We start from the raw sequence: 17028 nt of genomic DNA on the forward strand, positions 1-17028 counted from the left end.
TACAAGCTAATATTTTATTAACTATTTTTTGATTGCCTGAAATCAGGCATCATTTTTGATGAGTACACACATGATTTCTTTTACTGTGAAACATGACCCATGCCTGAATACGGTCGCAGTGTGGAATAGAGACACTGCTACAACCTGCACCTTCAAATAAAGGTGTATTTCTGTGATTGCCACCCTGAACATGGCTTTTGACAACAGTTCAGTGCATCCAGCACACAATATCCTTAAAAGCATTGCGCTGCACTAAACAATTGTAAAGAATTATTCTCTTCCATGCTACATTCATCATTATTCCCGTTTCCTATGAATCAGTGCAAAGGCTAAAACTTCTCAGGCCTTCAATGGATCTACCCAGCTATGTATTACTGACTTACATGTGCCAAAACAAACTAAACCATCATCAAGATATTTTTTCTCTAAGTATTGTACTTATGAGGCCATATTGCCTCCTTATGTATATTATTTCCTAACACCAGGCCAGTTTGTCTAATATAAGAACAAATGAGGATATTGTTTGTTACTGTAAAGCAATATATTTCAGATCTGGACCTCTCTATTCTAATGTACAGAATTACAAGTCTTCCCATGACTACTTCAAATGCATTGCTGAGAAAGAAGTACTCTATTGAACTGACTTCCACAAAACAACTATTACCTTTGCGGTGAGCAATGGCATTTCTTTACCATTAAAGGAAACATTTTGTTTAAACTGCAAATGAGAATGCTCTGGCATGACATGATGCAGACTCTACTGTAGGAATATCCCTACAACAGAGGGATAGAAGAGGCCAGTGAAAGATAGGAGGAAAAAGAAAAACAAAACCAAGATTGTCATTGTAGGGTTTCTCGGAAGCTGGTTTTTAACAGCCATGTGTAGTGTTTCAGGACATTAAAAAAGTGCCAAGGGATGCTCGAACTAATTAAATTCATGCTCCTTCTGTAGTCAAAGGACCAAGGTAGGCTCTGACTTAGATGTTCTGAATTGATAATCTGGAAAGCCCCAGCTCTCTGCATTGACATTGCTGGGGTACCACCTCCTAAAACAGGCACCTACATTGGATACGTGCAGGTAGACAGAGAATAGCTCTCTGCACACTTTTGTGATACAAAAAAATCTTCAGTTTCAGAACTTAGACTCTTCCCCACAACCAGAGCAAGATGAAAATCTGCAGAGAAACAGACTCTCCTACTATAAAATCTTACACCTTCCTCCTGAAGCATCTGCTACTGGCCACACTCAGTGGTAATGGAGCAGATGGATGTTGGATCTGACTCTTCTTAGAAATCTCCATGTTCCCTACACTAAAACTGTATTAATTTTTTTCTGATGCTACTAATACTACCTGTTAATTAATTGTGTCAGTTTCCCCACAGAAGCACATAGATTCCAGTGGAAAGAATTAGTATTAAGTTGTCATGTAACTAAGGAACAAGGTTACAATAATTCTGTAGTAACTTTGTAGATTTTCAGGATCCTTTTGAAGCTGTATCTATAAGGATTTCTAATGCAGTGGTATGAAAGCTATAGCATAAGATATAAAATGCTTGCATAGATGTTACCTGCATTAACTTGAACCTACACCTTTCAGTGTTTCCATAATGAAGACCTAGATATTTTGACTTGAACATGTTAACAATAGAAATTCAGCTAACTTGTGAAATCTGTTTTCTCAGCAGCTGCACTATGAAGAGCAGGAATCTGAACAGATGGTTAATTAAGGAGAATAGAATTTCTGCATGTACTCAAAGTGTCTTAAAACATACCAGTTTAAAAGGTGATCCACAAAAGGCTTTTCTAAATAACATATATTTATTTGTGTTGAATGACCCGTATAAAGGAACACTGTAAACCCTGCTACATCATGCATGTCCATTTGGCTGTGATATTTAAGCATATTAAATACATTTAGGTCTTTCTCTAAAGAATAAATCATGCTGACTTGTTCTGGCTCACTGTGCATGAAGTGTTCAGGTAACAGCTCACCATCTTGTGGATGCATGCAAAATACTGTTTGAATGCTCAAGGAAAGTAATGATTTTGCTAAGTCACAGCACACCTAGAAATGCAAAGTTATCTGGTCACTTTGGGAAGCAGAGAGCTACATACTGGAATGAGACAGCAGCTATGGAGAGCTCATACTCATTTCTGGCATACCAATATGATTTAGGATATTTCCTTCTGCTACTGAAACAAAAGCATATGTCTTTGAAACAAAAATTTTATTCATCTCTCAAGTAGAATCCAAAGTTTTTCTCTTTTCCTTGTGATTCTATTTCTGCAGTATTAGGCTAAAGAGAAAAGTTGACAAGAGTTAATCCTTTAGAGAAGATCTGCAACCATATATTGGAAATTGTGGGTTACAGTTTGAGAGCAATAAGCTTTTACTTGAAAATCCTAGATAACTGCTATACAGGAAATGTAAGTAAAACCAATTATTTAATGCTTGAAGAAACAAGAGACATAAGATTTATGCCCAGAATTAAAACAAAATCATCATACAGTAGCAGCAGTAAGCATTACTGATTGTATTTGGTTGAAGCTATGACTTAATTAAGAAGTTGGTTTTATTAGTATGTCCTTTTATATGAATGTGAGAGATTATAATAAAGTACTAATGCTTGAATCCCTACACACCTTACAAAAATGCCTCTAGGTTCTAGCATCAAAAACTGAAGCCACTTCCAACAAATGAATCATTTGTGATTTATCACATGTGTATGTGAATAATTCCAGGTCACATAATACAATGCTTGTTCCTGGGATGATCAGGGCTGTTTCTAATTTAGCTATCTGTACAAGAGAGATGCATTTACAGTTCACTAACTCAGAAAATCATTGGGTTGATTAACGTGTTTGTTCCCGGAGGAAGACATACAAAACTTCCAATATCCACTGCTACTGAAAAGCAGCTGGGACCAAGAAAATAAGATCCTGCCTTTTCCTTTTATTTGCTGGTGGCTCCTCATTTTCAGATCATTCATGTATATCTGCCCTGTTGCTGAACCTGTCTCTTTAACTAGGCTCCGGACATGCTGGGAAGTATAACTGTGTGCTTGTGGCACAGGTCCAGTGCTGAAGGAACAATAAATTGGTGAGAAAGCAGAACTGCTGGATTCACACCAAATTACTCAATAGTTCTGCAGACTTGTTAAATTTAATTTGCATTTTCTTGGGATATTAACATCTTTAATGGCTTTTTGAGAAGCCTGTGTAGAATCAGGTAGACTTTGGGTAACATCAGTGCATCTTCAGCTTACAAAGTGATATTTTTACAGGAATTTCCTCATGCAGCAATTCTTCCACAATTTGCAAGCATCCTTTTCTCTTACCAAGTTTCTATGCATCTGTCACTGCAATGATGTTTTAAACACTGAAAATAACCACAACAGTCCACCTGAGTACACCAAGTACCTTTCCACTCTTGTCAATTCCACAAATCTTTCTTTCAGTTGCTACTGTATGCCTTGATCTTACTTCAGAAGTAAGGTTATCATCTGCCTGCAGGAAACATAATGTGGATGTTCTGAGAGTTGTATCAGACAGGTAAAAGCTGGCACTTGAATAATTTATGCCAGCAGCACATTTTCAGTAAGCAACCTGGCCATCAGCAGCAGAACAGCATCTTAATGAAAAGACCTAGGTAAAGTGGAAGATGTCTGAAGAAATCATTTTGATTACTCATCAGTGCTGCACAAAATGCAGAGATGTTAACACTGATGCCAACAGATAGCCCACACTAATACCAGTTCCTTATCATATGGATGCTTAATGCAAATCATTTCCAAGTAACTGATTGACTTTTTATTGTCAGAAGCATAAATTGCTAGGCTGGCACTTGAATTACAAGATGAAGCAACATGAAGAGAAAAATGAGACTGCTAGTTGATGGAACAGCCATTGATCAGTCACAGTAGAATATGCTGCTTTGTCAAGAGGGCCTCTGGGATCAAATATCATGAAAATGCAACTTGATTTCCTTCCCCTGACTTCCAAATGCAATATCAAATGCACAAACCATACCTGAACAACCTACTGATGACTACTCGTACAAAAACAAAGCTTCATACTGTTGGCTCAGAGCTTGCTCACAGCTGAACAGCTTACAGCGAATGAAAACTGAATGCTATGCTGTCAGTGGAGAAGACTGCAAACATACCTGCAAGCTAGCAGTATAAACTGTAAGGCCTTATGTAGAATTTACTTTATTGTTTTCATTTAATTCCAAGGTAAGGAAGATAGAACGCTAAGTGTTAGCCACTGCTTGGCCACACCTAATAGGATACTGTCTCCCACTGTATGGTTCATAATAACTTCTAAAGCATATATAAAAGATATATCTCTTTGATATGCTGTTCAAAGTGAAAATCCTGTTTCCAAAATTAGAACTTTTAATGGGGAAAAAAAACCCAACAAACCTACAGGGGGGTGAAGACAGAAGAAAAGATAGTAATGTGCTATTTTTGGAATTAATATGATCTGATATGATGATAATAGGAGATTGATTACATTTCTCATTTTGGAAGAGCTACTGTGCATTCCTATAGTTACAACAGCAGCAATTATGCATTCACTTCCTTTTAGCAATATTTTTCAAAGCACTTTACAAAGGATGTCAGGATCATTACCCTGGCTTGACTGAAAAGAAAATCAAGAAACAGAACACTGGAAAAATAACCGACTGAATGTCACCTGGCACACAACTGGAAACACAAATTTTCAAGTTTCAGTCTTCTGGCAAGACCACAGTGGTGCATTCAAATGCCACTGTCCAATCAGGTGAGTGTTTGCAGAATTTATAAAGGCATTGATTGTGCTTTTCTGTCAAGCCTGACTTGCAAGTACCTACTAAATATGACAGCAAGGAGCCATTAGTAACTATTAGAAGGCTGTCCTTTAGCAGAGCTATCCAGTTGTTAATGGCTGGCAGGAGTTCAAAATTCCGGATTAAAACAGTCTGTCTCTTTTAGATGCCCTTGAAGTCTTGGTCTTTCCCAGGTGTGACAATCATAATAGTAATAAGAAGGACAAGCAGTGATACTTTTCTGATGCCTGGTGTAGCCAGTCTCCTACGCTTTCACAACACAAGAAAACTCACCATGTAAAACTGCAGTACTTCCCCATGTCAGTGCCTCCTTAGCCATTTGGTGACACTATATCTTTAAAATAAATAATTTTGAGAAAGAAAAACACAAGCAAAATTTTCTGTTGAGAGTAGAAAAGATTCAAAGGCTTTATCAGATGCAGCCTTAGTCATAAAAAACTTTGGCTTTCTCAGAACTACAATAAATAGCTAGTTCTTGAAAGTAAAGATTTGGGTGCAAGGTAGGAACTGCAGAAGGGAGTATGTTCTTTGCCCTCTCACCACCCCCACTAGCCTCCTTCACTAAAGACTTGCTTGCTTGTTCCAGAAGGGAGCTACTCTATGACTAATCTAACTCAAAGTTACACCAGGCCACAGGTACCAGATTCTGGTCTCTTCATCCAACTCAGGCACCAGAAAGAATTATAATCAGTGCAGAGAATCTCCCCCAAAAGGTACAGTGTCATATACTATAGTACATCATCCCAAACTGAATATATAAATGTATCATTGTCTGATACATATGCAGTATCTCCAGCAAAGAACCACTTCCTAGATCAGATTTATTCTTTCTTAGTTATAGTTCAGCTGTATTTTGCTCAAAAAGCTGCAAGAGCCTTTTCGAGTGTTATTCGGAACAAGTTTTATTTTTGGCAAAGGAGTGACTCTCTACCTTTGAATTCAACACATGCATTTTATATTTGTAACTAGAAATTCCATTTTGAAACTTTGATCAAATAAGACAATGCTGTTGTGTGCAAATGATACACACACAAACACACACAGTGTTTATAGGGTTACATATTACACATAATAGCAGAGTATGTTTGGAAGGCCAAACCCTGTTACTTTGTACTGACTTAAACTCCCACTGAAGTCTTTCATACATGATTGCTACAGCTAAGTTTATGACTTGCCCTTCTGGGTGACAACAGAAACACTGATGCTCTGCACTAACTGCTATCTCTGCTTTTATCTGAACTTGTACTGCAAAAACTCATGTTCTGCTGGATTGTTTACTGCAGCATTACAAAAGATGAGAAACCATTTGTTCGGGGGTTTTTTATGTATGTTTAACTTCAAAGTTTCTTTTTATTGCAGCAAATAGTGCTCACTGACTCTCTGCACCATACCCTCCATCCTTTATAATAGGAAAAGTAGACTTCATTATTTCTGCTAGTGATACAAAAACCTTGAGGACGTTCTGTGATCTCCAACTATGTGCAGTCACAACAGAAGGGAATGATGATGACCTAGCTTTTCTTTAGCAATGGAAAACCATCTACAGAAGAATAAAACATGTTCATTTATTTTGCTTGAGCACTGGCTTCCTGATTCCTGTTTTTTTTCCCAGCCCATTGAATGTTCAATTCCCACTGTACAATGCACTCAAAATACAGGAAGGATATGATCAGTGGGCTCAATTTCAAAGATGTAGAACTACCACTGAACTAGATCTGACTGAGTTTAAATGGCCCCAGGGCACTTCATCACCTTGGGGTGGATTTACAGATCCAACCATTTAAGCACAAAGATATCTTTGAATGTATGAAACCATCTCACAAGTCCTTGCTTGTTAAAAGATTCAGAGGCACACATGATATTTCTACAGCTGCTTAAAATGCCAGAAACACATCATTTCAACTAATTTTGTTTTAAAATCAAATAGTTTTGCAGTCATTCATTACTAACCTGGCAGTTAAAGTTGGAGAAATAACAACGGAGGTAAAAATCTCCACCATAGCCATTTTACAAAGATCAGCTGCAGATCCTAAGAAAGAGAGTGATCTGTTTTTAATTTCACGCATGATAAAGGAAAACTTTCTTGGAACTATGGCACAAGAATGAAAAACATCTGAAGATTCTGAATTATAAGAAACTGCAAAACCAACAGACTCAATTAAGGTAATATGTGAAATATCATAAGAGTAACAAATTAATTACATGTTTATTAAAACCAGAAAAACAATAACATGAAATTATCTGTTAATTAAAGGTGACATTGTCAGTGATGGCCAGGAGCTGAAAAATTGATTTTTATAAGAAATGTCTAGAATTATCTAACTCTAAATTGCAATTAAATTTTACCTATAAATCAATTAAAATTTAATGTCATAAGAGGTTAGAACATTGATTCAACACCACATTTTCATTTGGAAACTTAATTTTATGCTTTTTTATATTTCCATGTGTATGTAATGTATATTCATTACATTACAGTGTTAAGAGCAGTGGTGCATAAAACAGTGTCATGTTATATAACAGAATACATATTTCTGGTGATCAAGAGGCAGAATGACTCTCCAGACCTGCAGTTTGGTGAAGGCTGCTGTTCCGAACCATGCAACAGGGATCCAATACATTTTACATAAACAATTATTAGATAAAATACCGAAACTATCCTTTAAGTAAGGATTTGAAGCAATGACTCTCCTCGTCGTATCAGATATCCTAAATGTACAAGACTACCTTTCACACACCCAATGAATTTTGTATTCTTTCTTCTAAGTGGTTCAACTTCTAGAGTAGGGATATAGAACAGCCATGTGGGCAGATGATAAGGGCACTCTGCTGTGAGATAATCATAATAACAGAATATCTCAAGTTGGAAGGGACCCATAAAGATCACCAACTCCAACTCCCTGCACCTTGCAGGACTACCTGCAACTAAACCATACGACTAAGAACATTATCAAGGTACTCCTTGAACTCTGACAGGTTTGGTGCTGTGACCATGTTCCTGGGAAACCTCTTCCATTGACCAACCACCTTCCAAGTGAAGGACATTTTCCTAATGTTCAATCTGAATTTCCTCTGATGTATCTGCATGGCATTTCCTCATGTCCTGTTGCTGGCCACCAGACAGAGGACATCAGCACCTCCTCTTCTCCTGCCCCCCTTGAAGCATCATAGAATAGTTAGGGTTGGAAAGGACCTTAAGATCATCCAGTTCCAACCCCCTGCAATGGGCAGGGACACCTCACACTAAACCATGTCATCCAAGGCTTCATCCAACCTGGTCTTGAACACCACCAGGGTTGGAGCATTCACAGCTTTCCTGGGCAACCCATTTCAGTGCTTCACCACCTTTACAGCAAAAAACTTCCTCCTTCTACCCAATCTAAACTTCCCCTGTTTAAGTTTTAACCCATTACCCCTTGTCCTGTCACTACAGTCCCTAATGAAGAGTCCATCCCTGGCATCCTTATAGGCCCCCTTATAGGAAGCTGTAGACTGCCATGAGGGGACCACCTCAATTCTTCTCCAAGCTGATCAAACCAGGTGACCTCAGCCACTCCGCTTAAGTCTTGCTCTCAAGACCTTTCTGCATTTTAGTGGCTCTCCTCTGGACATGTTCTAATAGTTTGGTGTCCTTCCTATGCTGAGGTGCCTCAAACTGCACACAAAACTTAAGGGGGACCTGCACCAGTGCAGTATCAGGTGGGGAAATCACCTCCCTTGACCACCCATGCTGTACTTGATGTACCTCAGGACACAGCTGCCCTTTTGTCTAAGAGAAAGTATGTAAGAGATTGAGGAGATAGATAGACTTAACACCTCTTCTTCATGGTTTTCTATGACAAACTGCCTCCTCTGTATCCCATACTGAGACTGTTTTACTCATTATATATACCGAGTGCAGACCCACAGCTGATCATTGAGATGGCTACATTTAGCTTCAAATACTTCTCTTGTTTTCCTGTTCAAGTATGTGGTTAGGTAGAGCCGAATTATAAATGAAGATTATGCTGTATATTGGTAAAAACTATTGAACTGGGAATATTAAAAAACATAAACTATGAAAGAACTGTGGGAAACCCAGCTGTCGTAAGTTAAAATACATTCCTCTCAATATTGTCATGTACCAGAAGTTTTCTGCTATCAGTTGCTGCTACCATAACCGACACGCAAACTGCTTAAAATAATTATACTATTTAATATAATTATAACCCTCATGTGATAAATGCAGTTTAGTCACTGTGATAAAATGTTTTACCATAATTAAGAAAGGTTTTGCAATCTTAAAATATTATCTCACAGCTGAAATACTGAAATTAAAAAGATTGTAGTCTTGAATGAAATTTTTAATAAAATTTGGGAATACTGAATGGTTTTTATTCCTTCCTTCATCACATCTTCTAACATTACATGTTCTGAATAACAGTTACAATGCTTTTCATCAGATTCGTCCTCCATTATTACTGGAACCAACACTGAAATATGATAATCTTATTATTGTAGGTACCTGTGTTTCGTAGACATCCCTGTGACAGCTTTGCCTGAGCTCCAAGCTCTTTGGACAGATGGACATAAGCAAGTGCTGCTCAGAGGCCGTGCAGCTTTATTAATGCTACACTATACACTCAGCAGGACTCACTGTATTAGCTCCAGCATCGTGCCTCTAACTGGAGAGGGCTGCTGGCCAGTTGGATGGAAACCCAAATACATGGAACACAAGTCTCTCGAGAAGGTGAGACAGGCATGCCCAGTGTTACAAACATGTTAAGCTCTGCTGCAAATTTTATGAGGTCATTGTAAAATCTGACAGTTGGGTGGCTACTACAGCAAGGCAGCCATCACTTGAGCACAGTGATTATTCATGTAACAGGGTATCTACTAGAATTCTAGATCTGTACATAACCTTGCACGGTTATGTACAATTCAGTTACTAAATATAAAGAGATTGAACATGACAAATACTTAAGTAATTTTTAAAATGAAACATTAAAGTGAATAGTATTGGGAGAGAAAAAAAAAGAAAAAAACCACATGTTCCTCTCAAAAAGAAAATTCAAATCACTTTTCAAAAAACACACCACCACCATGTCTAGAAATCACTTTTTACTTGCCTGTAAATTGTGCATTTCCAATATAACTTAATGAAAACCCTGTCAGCATCATCCAATTGAAAAAGTAATTCTTCCAAGCAGTGGCTTAGTAGGGATCCAAGTCTGCCAGCTCAGTTTCTATATTTTTCTTTAGGTGGGTAAATGCTACACAGGTGTGCGGTCCAAGCGATTTAAAGAGTGTGTTAATGCATTAGATCAACTGAAAGTTGAGCACTTTATGCTGACTTTCACATTTCCAACCTATATGGCAAATCTGCGATGTTTTTTGTGAAAAAAATAAAAAACACCTTTTTTTTCTTGCCCTCTACAAAACTAAGTTTGAATGGTCCTTAGAAAGAATGAGTTGGGTGTCAAAACTAGTAATAACAATGTACAACTTTTGTAATGTTGATTATTTCTTAAACTAAAATTATCTGGCACAGTAGAAGTTAGAACCTGTAGACAGCACAATCACAGAAAACCTTTTGGAGCAACAATCAAAATGAGAAAGGAAAAAGTGTTAAGACAGCAATATATCTGAAACACTGAATTCCAAATATTCTCTCTATACATAGTATGTATATATACCTGTATTTACTTACCACAGAGCACTCTAGTGTATTAGAACACTGATACTGTTATTATGACACCATTTACTGGCAAATTCCAAGGTACATAGAATAAATCATTTAAACATCATTCCTAATAAAGCTCATGCCTCAATAGTTGAGTCTCATAGACTAGAGAATATTCATTCTTTTGAGATGATCAGAGGAGTTGTCCACTATAGCCAAGCACAGACAAAGAAGGAGGCAGGTGAGCAGGGTTTTACCTTGAACGACAAAATTGACCGCCTGCCTCTCCGCTTGTGTGCGTAGCTTGTAATCCTGTGCATTGATATTAGCCAGTGGTCTTTTACGTCCCATGATGGAAACCACATAACCTTGTAGGATTTAAATAGAAATGACTATTCTTAGAGTGATTAAAATTAAATTTCATAAATTCATTTTACAGATAATATCCATTTTTGTAATTATGTGCTGCCTGAGTCAATTTCATATTTTGCCCTCTGAAAATAAGCAGAACTTCTCTTATTTAAACCTTAAATGCTTATTGTACTTTTGGTCTAAGAATTACTTCATTCAGAGAATTGGTCCATGTTATACAGGGAAAACTTCTGTTCATTAAAGCTCTAGTTTCATTAGGAACATCTACTGATATACCAGCAAACTCTCTCCGTGGGAGAAGAAACTATAAATACCTAGCAGAATTAGCTATCTATTAGCAGCCATAATTAGAGCTTTCTATACAATGAGTATTTTACTTTGGAATAGCGAAGAAAAATCAATTTGTAGAATAATTAAATCATTAATGAATATTTCCCAAAATTATCAAATAGGTTTTTGGGGAAAAAAAGAAGTTAGAACATTTTCTTTACGTGGTGTTTTCACATCCCTTTCACAGCCAAATTTCCTTAACTTTAGTGTTCTGGGGTTTTTAGTTTAAAAGAAATACAGGAAAAAACAGTTAAAGCTTCATGTTAGGCCTAATGACCTATTTTGCCAAAACAACTGTTTTGGAGGGCAAGTGAAGGGAGTTCTGAGAGGAAAAGAGATGGGAAGATCCTCATGTCAAAATCGCACACACAAAACCTTATCTCAGCTTATCTTCAAAACTAAACTTATTATTCTAAGAAAAATGAAAAAACATCCACGTTAAAAATATATCTTTAAAAGATCTTTTGTTATACTACTGGTCACATTGACTGTTCACAAATTATGAATAGCTACCATGGAAGTACAGACTGCCACCATCTCCTCTTTGGCAACCAAGATATGAAGCACATGTGGTAAGAAGACCTCTCCAAACTTCTCCATAACTGTTTGGAGGCAATACTATGTGTTGTCTTCATAGGGACAACACATACCCAGACTTATGTGCAGAAGATGAAGATGGTTCTGTTGAATTAATACAGCATTCTGTGAATTACTGTACTTCCAGGAGCACTGATACCAAAAGTACCAGTTTTGGAACAAAGAGCTGAATTATCCGAAGGTTAGGACACTCTTTGGCAAATCAGTCTTCCCAATTCAACTAAGATTTCCCATGAAGAAGAGTATCTAAAGATGGAATTCTTGAAACATTGGATTCTCAGTGAAAAATAGATCTACTGTGATATCATTATTCTTGTGTGGTGTGCCTGCACAACAGGATCACCCTCACAATACTCATCGCTGATGAGCATCCCTAAATAACATCTTTCATATAATAGTGGCAGAGTATGGGCCTGTGGTCAAAGGTTAATCTGAAAATACATATTTCAATGAGGTCTTAATGTAGCCTTTTTTTAATATGTTGATAATTTCATAAAAAATAACAATATAGTAACATAAACTCTATATACACTAACAAAAATACCTTAATCACAAATATTAATATTATTCATATGCTTATCATGTCTACACAGAGCACTGAACATTCATAACATCTAAATAATATCAGTCAAGTGGGTGCTGTTCACCTTTGAACTGCAAATAAGTAAATATGTTACCCTACAATGAGCTCACTAGATTGGAATGTTTTTGTTGGGAAGTTGGAATTTGAGGTGGATTAACAAGAAAAATACTAAATAATGTCAACATGCTGCAGATCTTTTGAGCTTGTACAACCAAACCAGTTTGTTCTTTTACATTTATAAGTAAAAAAATGGTTGATAGATGGGGACAAGAGGAGCAGTAAGTACTAATTACACAATTGTGGTTTGATGTCAGTCAAGGACATTTGTGACGACACTCTTATCTTCTAAGCTCATAAACCAGACTCTTTATCACAGAAGTATGGTTACTGAAATTCATTCACCTTTAAGAAAACAATGCTCTGTTATTTTAACTAGATTAGAATATATAAGAAATGCATAATATTTTACTATATACGTTATATTGGGCTTAATTATAGCTAAAAATGGATTTTCAGTAACTTCACTTTCCTTTAGTGATATTAATGAATGAAAGAATGCAACTACATGACACTATGACAATTCATGCTTCCAGTACATTTTTAGGTCCCACAAAATACAAAAAAAAAGAATATTATCCATTTTCATGGATAGAAGCCAGTTGTGTTTCTACCATGGCATTCATCCATACAATGATGCAATACTATAATGCAAATTTAGTATTTATTTCTACAAAATGTCTGAGTACTGCATACCTTATTAAGAAACAAATACATTTTGACAGTTCTGCTAAGTAGCTTTTAAAAGACAGTATTTCAAGCATGTCTATTTTTCTCACCTCAAATTACCACACTCTTAGGATTCGCTAAATATAAATGAATGTGTAGACTAACAACAAATAGGATGTAAGAAGAGTTTGCAGCTGGTGGCTCCAAGTAGCACTCTGCACACATCTGTCATCACAGATACCACCTGAACTCCAACAACATAAATTCTGAATTATGGAAATAAAAAATATGTAAAAACAGAAAAAAAGGATTTGTAAATTGGTTCTTTGACTAAATGGCTGAACTTCCATGGTCCAGCAGCCATGTACAGAATTTATTAAGTAAAAGATTCTTTGGGCTTTTTTGTGTTGGAGTACATTATGTGTCAAAATGATGCAGCATAACTTGACATTAAGGAGAGTTAATTCTGAGAACAGATGTCTTATTCTGTTAGCATCTTTCTTGAAAAGGCAGACAGGTTTAACCAGTTCTTTTATTCACCAAGAACTGACATTTAATTTCTTTTCTTGTCCTGTAACTGTCTAATTTGGGTGGAGCTGAATCTTTATTTTCACTGCTGTCAGACAGTACTGGTCTGTAAACAAAAATATGTTTATGGGTTTTGGATTACCTTTATTTCGGCACTGTTCAATGGTTCTCTTTGTAAATTCATGTATTTTCTTGTATTTTTGCATAAAACTCTCTATAAATTGACTGGCTTGAAGAGGAGTAATTCCTAGGCAGTCAGCAAGACGTTCTTTACCTGGTTGTGAAGAAATGATCATTATTATGCAATAAAGCAGAATGGAAATACACTAAATACAATAGCAGTACTATGGTCACAACTACTGGAACTAGTTAACATTATTTACCCCTGTAAAAGGGGACAGATGTGATACACTACAATCACATTTTAACAAATAAATATTTAACTCGGAGCTTGAATGTTTTACTAAAGTTACTGGATTAAGAACATAGCCCATAAGAAGCATACAAGTATGTAATTAAGAAATTCCTAGTTATAATTTATACCTACAATGTAGTTGAAATATATTTTTTTCATAGAATAACTTTGTTGCTTTAGGTATCATTTTATTAGTTCAGTGTTGAAATGTGCAAACTTTGAGGAGTAGAACAAAGAATTTGAAAATCATCTTAAACACAAATGTGAATGAAGATCTAAAAAAGACCGGAGGTGTGGCTGGTTGAGTTTAGCTAAAACCTTTGAATCTGTTGTAAAAGCCACAAGGAAAATAAACTGCTGAAGCAATTAGAAGAAGTAGCCTGATACTAGAAAGGCTGTTAGAAGTCTGAGTCCCACAGATTTCAAATAGTCATGAGCTCCTCAGTGTCTGTAAAAATCTGGGTCCAAGCTGTGAAATAAAAGGCTTGGAAAAAGAAAAAAACCCAAAACTAAAACAAATCAGAAAAAGCATTTCAACAGAGAGAGAAAGGAATAATAACTTTTAGACAGGATATAGGTACAAAATATATATTACACTGGATCTAAGAGCATTTATAAGATAAGGTGGGAAAAAGCTGAAGACAGTTTTCCAGAATGTGAAAACATAAACTAAGAGCTACAGTTCAAATACATTTATAAACCAAACAGTTCCAGTAAAAATAAATCATACATCAACATTACTCAGATGATGGTTGAAAGACAGATAGATATATTCATGTCAGCTGCACAGCAACGCAAACCTAGCACTGTGTTTGCAAATAACCTAAGTGGAGAAGCAATGTCTTAAGGCACCAAAGGCACAGAATAGCTATTGTCACAATAATACTGTCAAGCAAAATTATCTAGCATTTTTTAGAGACAAGATTTCAGTCACCCAAATACCATCACTGTCAGACTGATGTGCATTTGGAACAATTCTGTAGCATTTTGCTCTCAGTCATGCCAGGATCTGCACTAAGCTGCAGGAACACCAGTCTGGACAAGGTGCTAGAAGAAGAAATTCATTAGACATCCACAATGACGCTTGCCGAGTTATTATAGGTCTGTAATTTTATTTGACATCTAATTAATTTGGGTTTTCTTCCTGGGCCAGCAGAGGACAAATCTACCTGCTAAAGCACATGTTAACAGTGAGGAGACTGCTGAAGCTTCCTTAGGGAACTGTAACATCTAAGTTTGCCCATGTTATCCATTTAAAGAACTATCAATATACAGAACAAAGTACTGCATAATATAGTAGGAAAATTAAGCCACAATATCAGTAAGGAAGTCTGAATTATTCCAAAGTAATGTAGATGCTGGGAAGAAAAAAAAGAGAGGTAACTGTGTCAGATCCTGTTTCACAATGCAGGAGGCACAGGCCATACGAGGCAATGCTCAGGAGAGGACTGCAGCTTCCCTCAGCACTCCCCTTGAGTTATCTGTGCCAGGGGAATTGTTAGCAGTAGCTTATGAGTTTTAGTGTTCTCCATTCTGTAACATCATCTTTCAAAAATGAAAATACCATTAGCTTTCCATTTAAACACCATGGCATCCCTCTGTGTCAATTCAGGGCTTGAACATACTGCCATTGAATTGAATTAATTCTTTATTTTACAGGTGTTTAAGTGCTCTGTGCTTCAGTTCTGCATGATGACTGCGGCAGAAGCAGGCAAACTGAATTGCTTCAAACCCAGCAAAAGACAGTAATACTGTCATCCCGCTCAAAAGCTGGTGCTTTATTAAAGTACCAACTCCTAGACATAATGAGACTCTTCTTTCTTTATTATACTACTTTTTATCCCCCAGGATTATAGAAAAGACCTTGAACATATGAACCAAGTATAACCTAAGGCTAAGAAGAGAAAAAGAAAAAGAAAAATATCCCTATTTACTACATGAAAGGTTTTCATTAACTCCTGTAAGCATAATACATATATACAGGCAAGCTCCTCAAGGAATGTGTCTGCACTTTGCAACCCCAAAAGAAGTGAAATAAACATTATTCATACTCTTCAGTTGCATCAAAATGTCTCCTTAATGAAAAGTTAGCCATCTTTGAAAGGAGACAAACTGTGGGTGGAATTCAGTCCATCAGTTTCAGGTATCTAACAATAAATAGTTTAATGATATCACTTCATGTTATGTCTTAACTAGGATTAAATCACACTGCTAATGAGCTGAAACGTTCAGGTGCTTTACCTGCCCTCTCTTGAGTGGGAGACAAAGCACAAACTAGTAAATGGAGATACTTAAATGAAGCACTGCTGCATGAAATGTTTAGTGCCTGGTGCAGAGCAAGTGAGGGAGTGCCAATACTCTGCTTAATCTAATCATCTAAATTCTCCATAGTACGAGTAACCAGATATAGGCTCTATTGAGGGGGGCTCTAGACCCAGTAACTGAGGCACTGCCTTTTCTCCACTGAAAATTCAACTGATGGAGATTCAGTCTGATAAAGTCAGATATCTGCCTGTTCCAACCGCAGTGAAAGGAACAGATAGGAAATGTGTAGCATCTGCATGGACCAAGGGGCAGGGGTGCTACTGCCTGCATTTTGTGAAGTACTTTAGTGATTAAAAAATTCGGGCTGGAAATGGGAGTCTTGATTCCAGTCTCAGCATGGGAAGGTCTGAATTTACATTGCAGGAAGCCAGTGCTGGGCTTTTTAAATACAGATGTTACACATAGATGTTTTAAATGCCATACAGTTTAATGTAAAAATGCAAGTGTGTGTATACATATTTTTATATGCAGGTATATAATCTACACACACATTTCACATAAAACAGATATTCTGGAGAGCTGAAATTGAAGTGTTTTTCTCCCTTTTCCAGCTGAATGTCCTAAACAATAAATTGAATGCCCTTGGCCAGCTCTGCCTTTGGTTCAAGCACTATTGATGACTCACTGCAAAAAGACAGTTTAGAAAGCATTCTCACTC

At 36.7% G+C, this 17028-nt stretch overlaps 1 protein-coding gene across 1 annotated transcript in view; it reads right to left on the reverse strand.

Annotated features, from left to right (window-relative positions):
* POLN (DNA polymerase nu) overlaps nucleotides 1-17028 on the reverse strand; it is a 94156-nt gene that overhangs the window by 15313 nt on the left and 61815 nt on the right. Inside the window, 3 exon segments of the mRNA XM_005148533.3 lie at nucleotides 6783-6861; nucleotides 10752-10862; nucleotides 13773-13904. Of these exon segments, the coding sequence (XP_005148590.2) occupies nucleotides 6783-6861; nucleotides 10752-10862; nucleotides 13773-13904 (322 nt within the window).

Source organism: Melopsittacus undulatus, chromosome 7, assembly GCF_012275295.1.
Source record: "Melopsittacus undulatus isolate bMelUnd1 chromosome 7, bMelUnd1.mat.Z, whole genome shotgun sequence".
In the NCBI taxonomy this organism is placed as follows: Eukaryota; Metazoa; Chordata; class Aves; order Psittaciformes; family Psittaculidae; genus Melopsittacus; species Melopsittacus undulatus.